Source organism: Epinephelus moara, chromosome 6 (genome assembly GCF_006386435.1).
Source record: "Epinephelus moara isolate mb chromosome 6, YSFRI_EMoa_1.0, whole genome shotgun sequence".
NCBI lineage: Eukaryota > Metazoa > Chordata > Actinopteri > Perciformes > Serranidae > Epinephelus > Epinephelus moara.
This window is the reverse complement of record NC_065511.1, coordinates 6,168,908-6,187,155: the sequence shown is the minus strand read 5'-3', so window position 1 is coordinate 6,187,155 and position 18,248 is coordinate 6,168,908. Positions and strand designations below refer to the sequence as shown.

General features: G+C 39.4%; 1 protein-coding gene across 1 annotated transcript in view; it reads right to left on the bottom strand.

The window, feature by feature from the left end:
* ascc3 (activating signal cointegrator 1 complex subunit 3) overlaps nucleotides 1-18,248 on the bottom strand; it is a 252,720-nt gene that overhangs the window by 215,581 nt on the left and 18,891 nt on the right. The window contains exons 4-5 of the mRNA XM_050047693.1: nucleotides 16,933-17,510; nucleotides 4,493-4,610 (exon numbers count right to left, since the gene is read on the bottom strand). Coding sequence (XP_049903650.1) covers nucleotides 4,493-4,610; nucleotides 16,933-17,510 — 696 coding nt within the window. The remainder of the gene's footprint in view (nucleotides 1-4,492; nucleotides 4,611-16,932; nucleotides 17,511-18,248) is intronic.

Sequence of the window (18,248 nt, the reverse complement as noted above, 5' to 3'; positions counted from 1 at the left end):
AGAGCTAATTTCTTATCTAGGCCTAACCGCCATATCGATTTTTACTAAACTTGGTAGATATGTAGAACAGGATGCCTCAAGGTGACTGGAGAAATTTAACTCTAATTGGCAACTAGGTGGTGCTATAACAACAGAAAAATGCTTTAAAATGGCTAAAATGACCGATCGCTGTGGCTCCCCCTGTGGCCGAATGTTGTTTTTTTCTTCTAATTTTTGGTATGATTAAGTCATGGTATGGTATGCTGTACTCAATGGGTATGGACTAGTATATATGTAGCAACAACATCATGCTTCAGGTCACGTGGAACAAAGTTTTAGGAAGGGCTTGGGAAAATAGCATTTTGAGGCTACATTATACATACTTTGACCAAGGTTTAAATTTTCGGATTTGAATACATGGGAAACACTACTGGGACGCTACACAATGATAGAAAAACCTCAAAAAAAAAAAAAAAAAAATCTTAACAAAAATAATAATGGAGCCACTCTTTAATTAATTACATCCTCACTGAGCTTTTTTGTTGAGGCTGCAAATGTGTTCAGTTAAGTTGTTCAGTTGTTTTAAAATGGACTTAACTTCACTGGGCGATAATTATTTTATTTTATTTCATTGTCTAATATTACATCTGATGGTATACATCAATGATTTAACCTGCTTAATGAACGAACAGAGTTACTAGTCTACATTAATTAGCTCATGTACCATTTCACACCGAGCATTAAAATCTATATTTAGGAGCTGTGAATTTCAAATGACTCTAAAAATCTCTAAAGAATGAGTCTGTATGACTTTTAATAGTTGCAGGGATTATTCTGACAAAGCAGGAGCTCTCTCTTCTAATCTTCAGCTCCTTTTTGATGTCTACCTTACATATGGATCAAAAGACAGCTCTGGCGATAAAAAATTATCCATCCTATCTTTCCAGCAATATCTTCAAACACTTACAGCTCTACTCTACACATTAAGGGGGGGAAACCTGCCACATAAGGACAAAGGAAACAGGGGGTCAAGATACAATGCTGTCTCAGGATAGAGGACGGTACAGGAGAAAGAAACAAGCAGGCGTGGAAGGCGAGTACGTCAATAGGTGGGCTGCTTCAGTACAGCTCACTATCAAACATCCTGAAATACTATCTCATACAAAATCAATGAGGTCAGCTTAAAGCTGCTGGGAGAGTGAGATAACTACAGCAAATACCAATGTAAGCCAATTCCAATAACAGCCTGTGCTTACTGTATTTGGGCCTCAACAACACCTTGCACGTGTCAGCCTTTCCTCTCTTAGTATGACATGATATTCTATCATTTCTCTTATTCATGAGAGGTATTTAATAAGGGACAGAAATAGAGAACCTGTCTGCAGGGTAAAGGAACACTGCACAGCTCAAACAGCATAGTGATGGACTGACCATGATGGGCAACAAGGGTTTAACCAAGCCCCTAAGAGGTGCACTGGGCTTTGAAGCCAATTTTCATAGTAGCCAAACGATAGAATTTCATCTGTCACGTGATGCCGTTGGGCCCAAAAAAAAAAACCTTTTTGTTTTCCCACTGACTTAGATTGTGAAAGAGAAATCTGTAAATCAGCGAATACATTTTTTTGTAGGGATGCACCGAATATTCGGTAACCAAATATATTCGGCCGAATATTGCAAAAAAACACACATTCGGTATTCGGTGGAATAAGTTAAAAGCAAGGCCGAATAATAGCGGTGTGTTTTGATAACACAATCAAACAGCGTGCCGTGACGCGTGGAGTAAAATGTTGGCAGTGTGGCGATCCGTCCGTCACCGCACTCGCATTTGCAACTAAAAATAGTTTTGAGCGAGCAAAATAGGCTTAAATCATTAAGAATGCTGTGCGAGCAGCCTACATATTTCAACCACCAGCAGAAACGAAAGGCGAATCCCACCGATTGTGGGTTGAACGGGGGTCACAGACATAGACAGGAATGCATTCCTGTCAAATACGGCGGCCATCAGCTTACCGGCGACGGAGAAGTCGGCTCCAATAATATCCTCTTCTTGGCGTCATGACTGCCCAAAAGTACCTGAACAGCCGAGCCAGCCGAACACAGGTATGTGACGTGTCAGAGGAGAAACGAGCCGTTCACGGCCCACAAACCTCACCGCACTTTAGGGACTGTTCTTTACTTATGAAGGGACTTGTCAGGGGAGGAGGGTGGCTGGTTGATTCTTATCTTATTTATTTATTTTATTTTGATCCCCCCTATGTTAATCACTGATTGATGCTGTTTTTGAAGTATGAATAAGTCAATAAGTAATTTATTCCATTGAAATATCATTGATGTAGCCTATAATAGAAAAGTGATTTATCTTTTCATAAATGACAAAAGGCACATCTGCCTCATTTTCGCTGTGGTATCCTGATACTACTCAGAACCATGATATTTTCATTGGTATCGCACAGTGGGATCCAATTTTGGTACCGTGACAACACTAATCTGGAGGGGGTTCATCTTCAAAAACTAATGAAAAACTAAACAACGATATTCGGTATTCGGTACTCGGTATTCGGCCAAGCGTTTAATATTATTCGGCTTCGGCCACAAATTTTCATTTCGGTGCATCCCTATTTTTTTGAGCATCACAACCCCTGCAAAATGACTGAATTCACCATCAGAATTTGATCCACTCAGTCCAATTATATTTGGAAAGTCTCAAAGAGTCGTATGACTAAATCATTTTATCCGCATTCAAGTTAACAGAGCACAACCAGGGAGTAGCCTGCTGAACTGGTGGAAGTCTCTAGTGCGCCTACTCTATGACCCACAAAGTGTCTAAGCAGTGTCGATCATCCAGGTAATTGTATATGCAGCAGTGGAACTTTTTTGGCTTCATGCACCACTGAGCAACTTATATAGAAAAGAACAAGGTCCTGCCTCCAACGCTGCAGTTCTCTTTATACATCCATGGGTTTAACGTAAAGCTGGTAACTTTAAACTTAACTAAAGTATCTGTATTCTAATAGACACTGGAAATAGGCACGTTTAATTGTTTTAAACTGCTGTCACAGAAGTATGGGTTTAGCTCCTCACAAAATTTACAAAATAACAAAATAAAAAACAAAAAAAAATGTCCAATGTAAATATTAACACTGAAATAAAGAGTCTAAATAAAGCCAAGTGACTGTTTGAGGGCCAGGCAAATGACTGATGGAAATAGAACAGGGGTGTTTTCAGAGTGGGAGCATACAAGTCAGAATTACATAGGGCCCAAAATTTGTATATTTATTGTATTTGATTGAATTTGAAAATAAATGTCAAGTGCAAAAAAAGGTCCAGTGTAAGAGTCTAAATAAAGGGCTGTTAAAGGGCCAGGTAAATGACTGATGGAAGTAGAACAAGAGTGCTTCAAGAGTTGGAAAACACAACTGGGGCCAACTATATACTTTTTTGGGCACCTCTGTCTTTACCAAACTACTTGTGGAAATTGGAAGAATTTTCATGTTACTAATTACCAACATGGTGAATTTGCACAAGATTTAAATTACCAGCACCGAGGGCTGTGCACTATATCAATAGTATAATGAAATCATGATATGAGCTTAGATATCGTCTTAGATTTTGGATTTTGTAATATCATAAGCATAGTCTTTTCCTGGTTTTAAAGATTGCATTACAATAAAGTGAAGCAATTTTCTAAACTTACCAGACTGTTCTAACTGGTATATTATTTGCCTTTGCTCACTTAGTCATTATATCCACATTACTGATTATTATTTATTTAAAATCTCATTTCAAAATATTTTGTGAAAGCACCAATACTTAACCCCTCTTTTTCATGGCAATATCGATATCAAGGTATTTGGTCAAAAATATTGGGATATTTAATTTTCTCCATATCGCCCAGCACTATTATGATAAATCAACAAAACCTCCACAATATAAACATATAAAAAGGATTTTATACCCATCTAAGGGTTTTTTTTCCTCCTGTAAAGAGTTTAGGTGATAGATAGGTGACAATAAATAATGATGTCATGAATATACCATGGCAGATCAGCTGTTTAGTCTGATTACACTGAACAACAACTCTAAACTGGGTTTAAACATACGGAAATGAAACAGCAAAAGACTTTCTGTAAATGATCTCCAGCATAACTTTCCCTTGAGCTGTCAAACACACTGCGGCACCTTTAGGGGAGACTCTCCACTATAAATAAAAAGACCCGTTATGGGCACCTCTCTGTCATCATCTTTCTTCAGAAAGCAAGAAATATAGTCTAATATAAGCTAAAACAAAACAACCTGCCCAATAGCAGTAAGGTGTACACAGCCAAAATATTATTTTATTTTGTATGACGATAACAAAGGGGGGGAAAGGCCCTAAAAACACCTCAAGACCTTTAGAATAATCTTTTTTATGTACAGAAATTCATATCTGGTATTCATGACTACTTCAAATCGTCAATACAAGAAGAGATTGTGTAACCATGGAGATGACCTGGTTGCCATGGGGCTGTCTCACCTGGTGGGTAGCCAGTCCTGTCAGGTGGGATGGCGAGGAGAGAGTCGACGATGGCCGCCCTTCGCTGGAGGAGGGTGGAGATCATCTCCAGCCCCTCTGGGCCCAGCAGCTCGAACAGCTGGAGGGAGAGAGTGGAGAGAGGGGAGATGGGGGGTGAAAATCAGTAGCCGCAAGCCAAAAATACAGTCATCTACTGTAGCAGCAAACGTACTACCATGCACACACACATATCCAAACATGTATACACATCCTATGGCTCACCAATACCCCCAACACGCTTCTACTGCCAAGGCTGAGCACCTGGTAATTACCATCCGCCTGGTACAGAATATGCTCTGCCGCTTAGCCTCCCAAACATAGCCACCTGGCACTTAGCAAGTGACAGAAAAACAAAAACAACAACAAGAAATCCTGTGCACAGCAGCAGCAGCACACAATTAAAACCTTAGTAAAGACGGGGCTGGAATATCATTGTGCGATGGAAGTGATGATGAAGTTTGTGCTCTCTAACTGGAAAATAGCAGACCTGAAGACCGAGGATATGTAATTTGAATTTGTAAAACAATGCAGTATTTTTTTTTCCCTCTCTCCTTTCAGGCTTGGTTTCAGGATGGAGGCATGGCTTGCTCTTTCAGTCTGTCCTCCCTTGGGAAGGCAATAGTCAGCACAGCAGGGAACTAAAACAACAGACGCACTTTGATGTCAGGTCAGCCATCGTCTTTGTTGGGGTTATCTTTGTTTCCCTCGGTGGTCTCTTTTATATCTGTTCTAAACTTCTATTGGTCTCTCTGAATGTCTCTGTTTTATTAGAGTTGAGTGTGCTGTATGTCGGCAGTGGGTGGGTGGGAGGTGATGGGGAGGGTTGGGGTTTCACCTGCTCAAAGGGAATATTTTTTATTTTTTTATTTTTTTTATGAACTCTCATGAATTCCGTCCTTGGAGTTGAGTGATTAGGTGTGGCTTCTGCCGGGACTGAGACGCAGACTTTCTCCTTCAGATGGATTCTGTACAGTCCGCCATCCTGCAGGCAAACCCAGTTCCGAAGCATTAACTGTATAACAACTCCACATCCATAAGGCCACAGGTCAGGAGTGTAACTGTCTGTGTCCTCTGCTCCTTTATCTGTGATTAAATATTCAGCCTGGCCTGTTCAATTTTTCTGCTGGTAAATGGAACAACTTAAGCATTATTCGGACTGAGTCGGACTGGTAGGAGCTGTATCTCTCCTGAGGCCAATTCAACATGAACCAAAATTTAGAAAGAAATGCACCTTAGATTCATTTTAAACAGTAAAGTGTTTATTGCACCTACATTCATTACATCTCATATGATGAGACACAACATACCAGGATTTAAATGTGCAAAAAGTTGTCTATTATTTCTACCATACTTTGGCCAGTGTTTGTGAAAAGAAGTATTTAGGCATAGATGTATAAAAAACATTGTACATTAAAATGGGAAAAAAACAATAAAAACATCCTTTGTGGAATTTCATGTTGACAGTTCAAATATATATTATTTATAATAAATGTTCTCTTTGAAAAGGTTATTCATATAAGGGGCTACTCCTCTGCTTATTCACAGGTCCCCAAGTGCAAGCTGCTGGTTAAATAGCCGACTACTGTTCAATCTGAATGTCACAATATGTCAAGAGTTGGTGGGGAAGGCTAACTATAGGCTTTGGAATAAGCAATGCCATAAACTCCATGTTCAGAAGATTAAATTACACCACTCTGCAGCCTTTCTGATGAGTTATTGTCTTGTCTTAGGCCACACACACAAATATGTTTTTGTTTTAAAACTGCGGTTTGGAACAAAATGATCTCTGTACACACAAGCATTACAGCATTATTTCAGAATGATTCTCCTTCTGTACTAATACACCTGAAACTAGGGATGCACAATATTGGAATTTTTGCTTATACCCAATATGCCAATATATACACAACTTATTTGGCTGATAACCAATAGAGTTATCACATACAATGTTATTTGAACATCTTTATCAATACATCCACTTTTTCCCCAGCTAATTTAAGTGATCATCAAGTCTCTTCTGTAGTGGAATTAATATCACATTATGCATGTATACTCTTATCGTGATGGCCCACCAGCAGATGGAGACATGAACACATGAAATAGAATGCTTTTCAATGTATGTAATATTTATTCATTGTGCAAATTAAGAAAAAACATGTTGGCTTGATTCTGATAGTTCATTTTAAGGCCAATATCAGACGATACCAATGATATACCAATGTTATCGTGCATCCATACCTGAAATGCACATCACATGACCATTCACGTACACTGGGCATGTGCATACCATTGTAAACAAGAAGCAGATTATCCACTCTGCAGTTGGTTCACAGATGTATAAAGAGAACTGGATAGATGGTTTACAGCAATGCCCTGTTCATTCCTATAAAAGTTGCTCAGTGGCTTATGAAGCCAAAAATGCTTGATTTCTGCAGTATGAAATTACCCCGATCTTCTGCATCACTAGGCCCATAGAACAACGGCACGAGAGGCTTATGCCAGCCGAGTGGCTAACATCTTTAACCTTAACCTAACTTGAATGGGGGAAAAAAAGAATTTTCTTGCGGCTCTTTTAGACTTTAGAAATGTTATTGGACCAAATGGATCAAATTCTGATAGTGAAACAAGTCATTTTGTGGGGGTTGTGATGTTAAAAAAAATTATCCACTGATTTACAGACATCTCTTTCACAATGTAAGTCAAAAGGAGTCTTTTTGGCCCCATGGCGTCATGTGACAGACCTGAAAGTTGTAATTCCAAGGTTTGGCAACTTTGTCAAATTGACTCTTAAGCCTGACACTTTTCCTGGTGGTTGGTTTGGTTTCTTGGTTTCAGAAAATGCTATGGGAATGGTTAATATTAAGCCCACAGATTTCTTTATTTGGACTGACGATGAGGTGGAAATTATCCTGAAAGAAACACATGAATATAAGGCAGTCAAGGCAGCAGCTATAAGCTGTTAGACTTGACACGTTGTGACTGATAAGACCCAATCAGAAAGTGAACGTGGGTGTCTGCATCATAGTTTCCAAAATTCTCCATTTCCGCCCATCCAGACTAAAATGCAACCTCTGATTCTCAAACTAAAACAGGGTCAGCAGTGTTTTGAAAGGTCTCCATTTTACTGGATCAAAACAAGTGGCAACATCTGAGGCTGAAAAATGAAGCCAACGCAAAGGTGCCAGTTCCTAAAATGGCCACTTGAGGTTGGCTCCAAAGCAGAGTCAATTCCTATAGACCCCTATGTTAAAAATTGCCCAACTTTACAACAGAAATAAGCATGTTTACAGCCTGGTACAAAAAAACAGTTTTGATCTGAAAAGCTCATTTCAACAGTTATGAAAACTGTACAAGGTTTTTTTTTATTTACAACTCACCCATCTATATTTCATTAAGGCCAATTCTATTTCATTGTATTTAAGGGTGGGGCAGCTCGAGTGACAGGCTGTCTGTGAGGCGTCACGCCACAGTTGTGAGTCAGATCCACCCCTCGCTCACAAACAGCTCCAACCTCTCGCCAAAACACTTCTGACTCCAAAGAAACCAATATACTGACGGCCAGAATATCTTACCCAAGGCTTCAAAATGGCAGTCCACAAACCGATGGGTGATATCACGGTGGCCACGTCCATTATTTCTACAGTCTATGGTTCCAAAACGCTGGAGTAGTTTGGAGGCTAGGCATAAACCTAGCAATAGTTGCGTGTTTTAAGACTAAAATGTATTAGTGTGGATGTAGCTGTAAACACACAATGCTGAAGCCCTTGTCCAAATCAATTACTGTAACCTGCTTCTACTTGGCAATAAATAAATGACTTCATAATGTTTGAAATGTTTTGATGCTAGTGTCAATATGATACCTGAGTTTCAGTACCACTACCAAAACAAACACTTGCCAACTTAAAAAAGTATGTTTATGTACAAACCCTTTTATTGTTTAACAAAAGAAGACAAATGATTAAAATGTTAAATGTCTAAATATAAGCAACCAGCTGTTCAAACACTTGTTTGACATCACTTTCAGGCCATCTACACAGGACACACATCTTTTCAGCTTTTCAGTCGTCCTTCTGATTCAATTTTAATCAATGTCAAGGTTTCACTTGTACTTTCCTGTGCATAACTACAGTGCTTGTGCAGTCTGTTAGCACTCTGAAAACACCTCCACAGCAGTACAGCGGCTGAACACTTCCAGTGAGACACTGATGGAGGCTGTTGCACTGCTGACATTCTGCCTGTATGGAGCCTGTGCCTGTCTACACAGGCTCCATTCTGCCTGTATGGAGCCTGTGTAGACAAGCTGTTTTCTGCCAAATTTGATTTACTTGTAAAACCCTTTTCTGTTTTTAACAAAATGAGATAAACTTCTTAAATGTTTCAGATGCAACAAAAATAGCTGTACAAAAACGTTGCCAAAAAAATGCTGTAAAGATTAAAATCATGGCTTAGATAACACCTGATGAGGCCAGAGGAAAGGCTATGTTCTGTGCCTTAAAATTTTGAGGTTACATTACATAACTTTGATTGGGCAAACACTTTTGTCCAACAACTTACAGTAAGTGCATACAAACTTAGGAGGATAAGGAGTTATATGTAATAAAAAAATGTCAGTACAACCCTCACAAACAGAAATAGGCCATGTCCACTACAGGGATTTAACACCCCATAACTCAAGGTGTAGCCAGAGTTACAGGTCCTGTTTTTGTTTTCACTGTACTCTGTTCGTGAACAGAAATTGCAGCTCTGCTCAAAAGGTGGAACTAAATCTAAGTCCAGGTATTCTCTGGCGGGGGAAGGAAAGCAACAGCTGGTTTCCAACATGGCAAACACAGCAATTAGTAACACAGGACTTGCGTTTAAATAAGAACTGCAAGGATGTCTGTTTCAATATAGAGCTGATATTCTGATTCAGAATATCTGACGTGTGTTTTGCTGCAATGTTCTGCATTTGTCTGTGTAAATTAGGAATGGGTATCAGTTCTCAAAACCTTTATGGTATCAACCAAGTAACCCAGGACCAAGTAGTACAGATACTTTTCCAGTCAAATGACACCAGCAATCAATCCTTCTTTTATCCAGATCTAGAAAAAAATGACTATTTGTATGGTTTTGCTCGCAGCTAATTACTGCAAGTGTTCTTCGATCCATACAGTCTGTGGTGTCTATCTATCTATCTATCTGTCTGTCTGTCTGTCTATCTGTCTATCTATCTTTATCTATCTTTATCTATCTATCTATCTATCTATCTATCTATCTATCTATCTATCTATCTGTCTATTTTTTGTATCTGTCCTTTTATTGTGTCTTGTATTTTTATTGTACTGTGCTATGGACTGCCTCTATGTCCGGAATAAAGTGTTGAATTGAATGGAATTGAATTGAATTGAATTGAATTGAATTGAATTATCTATCCATCCATCCATCCATCCATCCAATTCAAGCTTCAATTTACGTGATTCACGTGGCACTGAATGAAGTAAAAGAAAAAAGGGTATCAAATAAAGTACTCTATTGGCATCAGTATCACTTTAAGGGTACTGATACTGATATATTGGTATCGTAATTTTTTTTAAATGATGCCCATCCCTAATAATGATGTTTGATATGTAAATGTAAAAGCAGCACATTGAGATTTACGTTGGCCCCCATGTCCCCTTCTAACATATCAGGTACTGAATTGATCTGAAGATGTTCTGCTTCAAAATTAGACTAAACTCTTTTCTATGGATGTCAGTTTTTGAGCCATGACAAAGGCCAAAATGTGGCCTGCAACAGACAGTAAGGCTTCTTGTTTTCAGCCAAGACAGTTTCTGGAAAACTTGCAGCCCCTACCGGCCAGTTAAGAGCAGTAAGGAGTCAGCAGTCAACAACGGTATAAAAGAGTCAATAAAACAGGGCATTTAACGATTGTGAATCACCGCAACCATGAGAGATCCTTGAGTGTGCAGTCATAAATGTGCATACAAAATATTAGGCTGATTGGCCCAGTAGTACAGGAGATTAGCTGTAGACGGACACACACACACACACACACACACACACACACACACACAACCAAACGCATGATTCCCTCAATGCGTACACCTAGCAGTTGATAAAGCAGTACTAAAAACCCAGCCCTTATGGGTTCCTAAGGTTTCACATTAGAGCCTGGTGATATGGACCAAAATGTTGTCATAATAAAAACAGTCATATCACTTGATATCCATAATTATCATGATAAAAGTCAAATTGTTATTTCTTCTTCTGATGTGATTCCAATTCAGTGTTTTTCATGCAGTGATTCAAGCTAAGTAATTCAAATTCAGATATAAAAGATTTAAAATCAGTCCGTAGTGACACATATTTCTGCCCCTACACCCCCCTCTCAGAGCTCAGCTACAACCACAAAATGTCAGCAATCGAGGGGCAGCAATGAGAAATAATAAGAAGCAGGTTCTCTCCATTGTCAGCTTTAATGGCACTGAGTGCAGAGCCTTTAGACTTGACTGTTGACTTTGGAGTCACACAGAGGTAGATGCATGGAGAGTCTGCAGGTGCTCTCACTCGCTCTCTTGCACGCGCACACACATACAGGGCATTCTACATCTAAAGATGTCAGTGGGAGAGTTCGCTTCCAAATGTCAACTACGTGAGAAACATTGAACCAACTGTAACCAGCTGAAGTTGTACAATTCTGTACAACTTCTATCCCTTCTGCAGAGTGAGAGAGAGAGAGAGAGAGAGAGAGAGGGAGGGAGAGGTGCTGCAGAGGAGCAGCATGGACAATATAAAAGCCTTAGAGTATCAGGGAGACGGAGAATGGAAGTGGAAGTGGGTGAAAATGCAGGAGGACAATGATGGAGCACTTTCCTGATTCATAAGTAAATGTAAAGGATAGCAAATAAGTGCTGGAGGTTTCAACGGGGTGAGACACAACAGAGGCCTACAGTGATCCTAACCTTTATTTTATATTGCCTTTCTGTCTATTCTCTTCGCTTCACACAGGAGGATGTGGAGACAGATGAAAACAGAAGGGGAAGCCTTCTGCTTAGCTTCTCTTAGCTGTACTGTTAATAACAGCTCAATGCCATCTACAGTACGGTTTCCTGGGAAAAAACTACCTCCACTGAACTACAATATTTTTACTCATTATGTGGTGTGATTTTAGAGCATATGCACATGTAAATAATAATTTAAAAAAAAAAACGCTTTATTGGTAGCTGTCATTTTTTATAACTCACTAAACATGAAATCATACAAATATACAAAAACATTTGGCAATACATATCTGTTCATTTATCATGTCCTCCAGCCTCAAGGCTTTCTTGTTAGATGCTGTCTGTCACAGCTTTGTTACCTATGAATATCTGTCATACCTTCAGTTACTCAACATTCCCCACTGCTGGAGACAGAACGCTCCTAAGAGCCAACCCAGTGGCCAGATGAAAGTTTGGCATTGAACAATGCTGCAATCCACAGATACTACCATTGGCACGTTATTATGTAGTGTAATGTTGTGGTTAATGTGAGGTCAGGTTTAGGCACAAGAATCACTTGGTTATTGTTAGGAAAATATCACATTTTGGCGGCACAATCCCCACTGGAAAAGCAGCTATGTGTACGTAAAAAACAGCTGCTTTTTCTGCCAATATCCCGGCAGGAAATGCAGAGATGTCTTGACAAAAAAACAACCACTTTTAGTCGCACTATCCCCACAGGAAAAACAGCTTCCAAACACCCCCATTTGGTGTACTGGACTATAAATTAAACATTCATTTCATTCATAAAGGCATAAGACAGTTAAATGTTTCTAAATCAATGCAGTTCATTTCTCTTTTTTTAATAAAAAAGTTGCAAACTTTAAAACACTTTTTCTGCTTCTTTCTGTTCATCAGGCAGTGAGTTTAATCAAGATGAGTTTGCTTAGCTGGTGGAAGAGCCTGTAACTAGTGCCCCGTTTGCTATTCATTTAATCGAGAACCCCTACCAAAATACATACGTATCTATTAGGGCTGGGTAATCCTGAAATTGATATTACTTTTTTGTCCCTCAGGTTCAGATGTATACCATGTTATGAGAACATTAATATTAATAAAAATGTATGCTCACTGCAATAAACTGTGTTCAAATGTTATGCAGACAAAAGTCTAGCCTGGTTTCCAGAGCTCTGAATCAACACCTGCATCTCAGGTTTGTTCAGCCATTCAAATAAGCCTGGTACTGCTCACTGACAGCTGTTTCTCTAGATGGATAACAAAGCCACAAGCCACAATAGAGTTGGGTCGAATTCAGGTTATGCCAGTCTGGTCCAGTATACCGGTTTGAAATTACACACACACCAGCTGAACCGGCATTTGTCATTATGAGAGGTTCTGGCAAATTAAAAAGTAGCCTACATCTGCAACCTGTAATGACTGCCTCACAGTGCTAAATCCAGCTCGTACTGCATTGGTGATAGGCAATATGATTAACATAAGCCCCGGCTGGTGACGGCAACACAAAGGAGGCTTAGTGGAGGTGGGAGCAGCGCACTTTGTGTTTCTTTACTTGAAAGTTCATGTGTTTTTTGGGGTGACATCTCTAAAGAAAACTAAAACTGTGCAAATATGGCAACATGGTTGCAGGCAACTCAGTGCTACCCTTTTGAGCTGAACTTTTGACAAACTCCAAGTTTATTTATTTATTCCTTTTGCTCGCTTTGAAAGTGCCGCAAGGACAAGCAACAGCTGATTCATTAAGCTGAAATGAGGAATTATCTATATTCTATATCTATATCTATTCCTTCTAATTTCACAACAAAAACCAAAGTAAGGTGGCAGCTGGCTAGAGGGAGATTGCCAGGTAACTGAAAGTCTTTGGAAAGTGGCCATTGCTAATAGCAACCTACTTGCTGTTGAAAATATTGCATGTCGTTTGCAGTAAATATCACAACATAAAAAAATGTTTTTTGTTTAAAAAGTAAGGGCAGACACATAGGAAAATAGCGAGTAGGCTGGTCACCCATCTTTAAAGTAGTTATGTCTCAAGTCTGATCTCGAGAGACCAGCTGATATTTATGTGGTTTGTTCATATGATGTGACAGTAGTGGATTCAGTGTGGACAGAGAGCTCTGATGTTACGTGATTCAACATGATAACCAGACGCACATTTGCTGTTAAGAGACAGTGTCATTATGTTCCACTCTGGAGCAGCTGCTAACTCAAGTACAATACCTGCTAATATTCGGTATACCAGTCTGGTCCAGTGTTTGACTTATTATCAACTGGTCTGAAAATTCTTCCACCAGCCCTACCCTGAGCCACAAGAGTGTATGAGATGGTACAGGTTTTTGTAAGTTGACTTACAAAAATAACAACTCTTAAATCCAAATATATCTTCAAAAGTTACCTGTTCCAAGCAACCACTGCTGCTAATTGCTTGTTTATGAACTAAAGATGATATTGGGGGGACACCAATTAGTGTCCCATGGGGGAAAATAACAACCCCTGCCAAACAGAAAATGCCGACACGAGTAAGATGTTGGGCTAAAAAGTGAGAAAAAATATAATGCAATTCAGTATAATCATCAGGCTAACAAAACTCTGTGTGCATGTAAAACAAAAACTTGTTAGTTTTATCTTTCATTTTCGAAAAATTGCTCAAAACAATTAACTAGACAATTTAAAATAACTCATAAAATAAATGAAATGATCATGAAAACAAAATTTCACTTCAATGTATTAATACTAATGAATAATCACCCAGCCCTACTGTCTGATTCTAGACCTAACCCATCTCACTGCCGCTCCACAGCTTATTAATATGATCTCATCTCATCTTTCTATCCTCTACATTGTTAGGTATATTAGGTTGCTTAAAGCCGCTGTCTTAAAGCTTGACCTCAGCTTTTATGACGCACATGTTTAGTTGCTAATAATTCCAAAGTTTCTTTATTACCAATGAAGGTCAAAGCCATGCAGAAAGTTGGAAATGTCTAAAAGGGTCTGAAGGTAAAGGCCAAGGATGACTTGGTTTAACAGCAAGGACATGATAAACCCAGCATCTGGATCAAACCCAAAAGGCTTGCTGTTGAAGGTCAGGGTTATAGGATCGATAGGAGCCCCAAGATACTAAATGTACCATTAGGACGGGTCAAACTTCATGTCACAGAAATACCATGTTGAGAGTTGACTTGTCATTTTTAAGTTCAAGTTCAGTTTGATCCCTGAAGTTCTCCACCAGGTCTTTATCAGAACAAGAGCTGCCTCTTCAACGGCAATCTCATTTTGTCAGTCAAATCTAGCAGTTTTTGGACAAAGATCAACACAGGATAACAGCAATGCAGGCTTTAAACTTATACAAACTATTCAAACAAGTCTTAGTCAAAACTCACTGCATAAGTAACTGTGATGGAAAAAGAGAAGTGTGAAGGAAACAGAGGGCAGGACATCTTGTTTATGTTGGTTGTTCCGATGCTCTCAGCTCTGGAGTTAGCCATGGTGTAAGCTAAGTCAGTGGTACAACCTCCTGTCTTGCAGTCCAGTGTTACTGACTCTTCAGCTGACAGAGCTGCCCACAGCCAATCAGATGATTTTATAACTGAGCTGAGACCAAGGTGCAAAATGACTGTATAGAACAGTCAATAAAACTGTTCTTTCAACAACAGCACTATGATAAGCAGGTCATGATTTCTGTAAAAAGAGTTGAGTCTTTTAACAGGCTTAAGCTGTATCTATTCTTTCATACCTTCATACCTTCCTGACATTTCACAGCGGCGTACAGTTTATATTGAAAAAAAGCTAGCATGTATGCCATTGTCTCACCTACAATGCTGTTACTTTTGTTTTGTTTTTTATGATCATTTTTTGGGCATTTTGCCTTTCATTAATAGTACAGCTGAAGATTGACAGGAAGGGTGGGAGAGAGAAGGGGCATGACAAGAAGCAAAGGGCTGCAGGCCCGAGTTGAACCCAAGCCGCTGCAAGGGACTTTTACCCCTACATGGGGAGCACACTCTACTAGGTGAGCTAGAGGTCGCCCAACAATGCTGTGTTTCCAATGCGCAATTATTCTACTTACAAGTCTTGCTTGGCTTAAATACATACGGCCCTCAGAATAATGAATAGACAGGAAAGCATAACCAATTAAGAAATACAAGGACTCCATATCACAGTCCACACCAGTGTTAATTTTAACAGCTATTTTAGATTCAGTCCTAGTCTTAAGACAAAAATGCTTATTAGTTTTCGTACTTTTCAGTCATTTTTATCCTTCATAGTTTTAGACAACAAAAATTCACGACATTCTAGTCAACTTTCAGTCATTATGTCTTAATAGTCTTTTATCTTTAAACTAATCCAGTTAGGCTAATTCATGTATCAGAATAAATTTATTTTTCAAGTATAAAAATTAAATTTAGACAATCTTTTTCTACAACTACAAATCATTTCAACACACCTACACACTGTCATTTGTCCAGCAGTTATTGACAGGTTTAAGGGGTGATTTACGAGCACACACTAACTGATCATCATTTGAAAAGCTCAATATCTCTCTATTTATGCTCTCAAATACTTTGACACCCCAAATACCTGCCTATCAAACAGCAATCAACCCATAAACCTTCTCAAAATGGGGATCAAGAGATGTGAAGACCACCGGCCGTTGGCTATTTGCTCTACTGCCATTCATCGACTTACAAGCTAAGCTAACTGCTTACAGCCGCCATTGCAACTAACAAACTCCACAAATCCATTCAATACTTCCACCATCCACAGTCAGACACACACAGCTGATAATTTACTGCTGAACTACAGCTCACAACTAGCACAAATGGCTGACGCTGACGCTGCTGAGAGTTTTTACTGACAAGCAAAACATCCTGGCACAGATTACTTACTGGGGTTTACCAGCCTGTCACTCATGTGGCATTTGAAGATAATTGGAAGCATGGCCGTTCTCAGTTTTAAATGTCCGATAGTCCACCACTAACATTTTCGTCACGTCTCGTCATCAATAATGAAACATAGATTTCGTTAAGGTTTTTATCATCAAGATCTATTTTTAGCTGGTCATTGTCTTGATTTCGACATGAAAAAAAGGTTGTTGACGGAAAATTTTCAACATAGTTTTCATCGACGAAATTAACACTGGTCCACATTTACAGTTAAGAATGGGTATCGTTAAGACTTGATCAATACTACTACTATTATTGATACTTTACTATTGGCTGAACTAGTGTGATGTCCTTGTGTAAAACATAATGTTGTGGATGACAGACTGCAGACAGTGCAGAGTGAAATATCGCTGTCTACATGTTAATGCTTGCTGAACACAGTTGATGAGCCACACTAAGCAAGTTTTGGTGTGTGAAAGGATTCCCAACAACAATTTTAGATACAATATCTATATGTTACATTGTGTTTCCCTGTGACACAAACCTCATTCTGCAGCTCATCGTCACTCTTGTGGGAGGCCAGCATTTCAAACAGGGACGTGCACAGCTCCTCTGGGCTGGATGAGATCATGTTGCCGCCATCCAGATACTTCTCCACCTCTGATCTAAGGATGGCTCCATCCCCAGAGCTCAGAGATCCTCCTGAGCTGGGCAACTCTTCCTCACTGGTGACCTTCCTCCCACTCTGATGGCTGTTGAGGAAGTTGATAAAGTCTAGACTCACGTTCTCCTCGTGGATGCCAGAGCAGGGCAGGTCCTCCAGCGGGTCCAGAGTATAGGAGTCATACGAGAAGGCAATGTTGCGTCCAAAAGTAGAGCCTCGTTGGGGCTTGTGGTGGGAGCACAGGGTCTGGATAAAGTCTTCAACTCGGGTATCATCAAGCGGAGCCACCAGCCGAGCCACACAGGCGCAGGAGGCTTCGGCTGCAGATGATGGAAAGGGGCCGAACATCTGTTTAATGGCCCGAGTCTCCTCTGTCCCCACGTGGTCTTTGTTGTGGAAGGTCTCAAACAAAAAGACAGCAGCACTTTCAATGGCCTCCTGACCATATTCAGTCCCCACTGCAAAATAAAACACAACATATTTCCACTTTAATGTCGTGATTACAGTGATAACTACAGCCAGAGGCAGATTTGGTGATCAGGGGGCCCTGAGCAAACAGCAAACTAACACATGGGGACTCCCTCGTGGCTTTTTCTCAACCTTTCCCTGACTGAGAGTGTTGGTATAATTCACATCTTTTACTTGGTGGTGAAAAGTCAGTAAGACCATTTATTCAAGTAATGTAGTTAAGTATAATTTTAAAATAGTATTTCATCACAATACAATATTTTATCAATTTCTTGGTCAAGGACACAATATTTGCTGATATCACAAATCTGCCACGATACGATTTTAATGCAATTCAGGGACCAACCATCCATATGAGACAATGTCAGTAAATATCTTCACTGTCTTTTTCTTGGCTGCTTGCCATTGTCGCAAGCACTGTTTGAATGTTTAGGATGGAGGTATAATTGGATGGAAATGGTGACACTGATGTGCCATAGGAATGTCAAAAATAAAGGCATATCTCATAAATGATGATATGTATCGATGTTCTCACGCGATGGATCGCTGATCATTGAATCAATTAATTGACCAAGACATGTCATTATACCCCTACATATATATACATACACATACATACATACATACATACACATACATATACATACATACATACATACACATACATATACATACATACATACATACATATACATACATACATACATACATACATACATACATACACA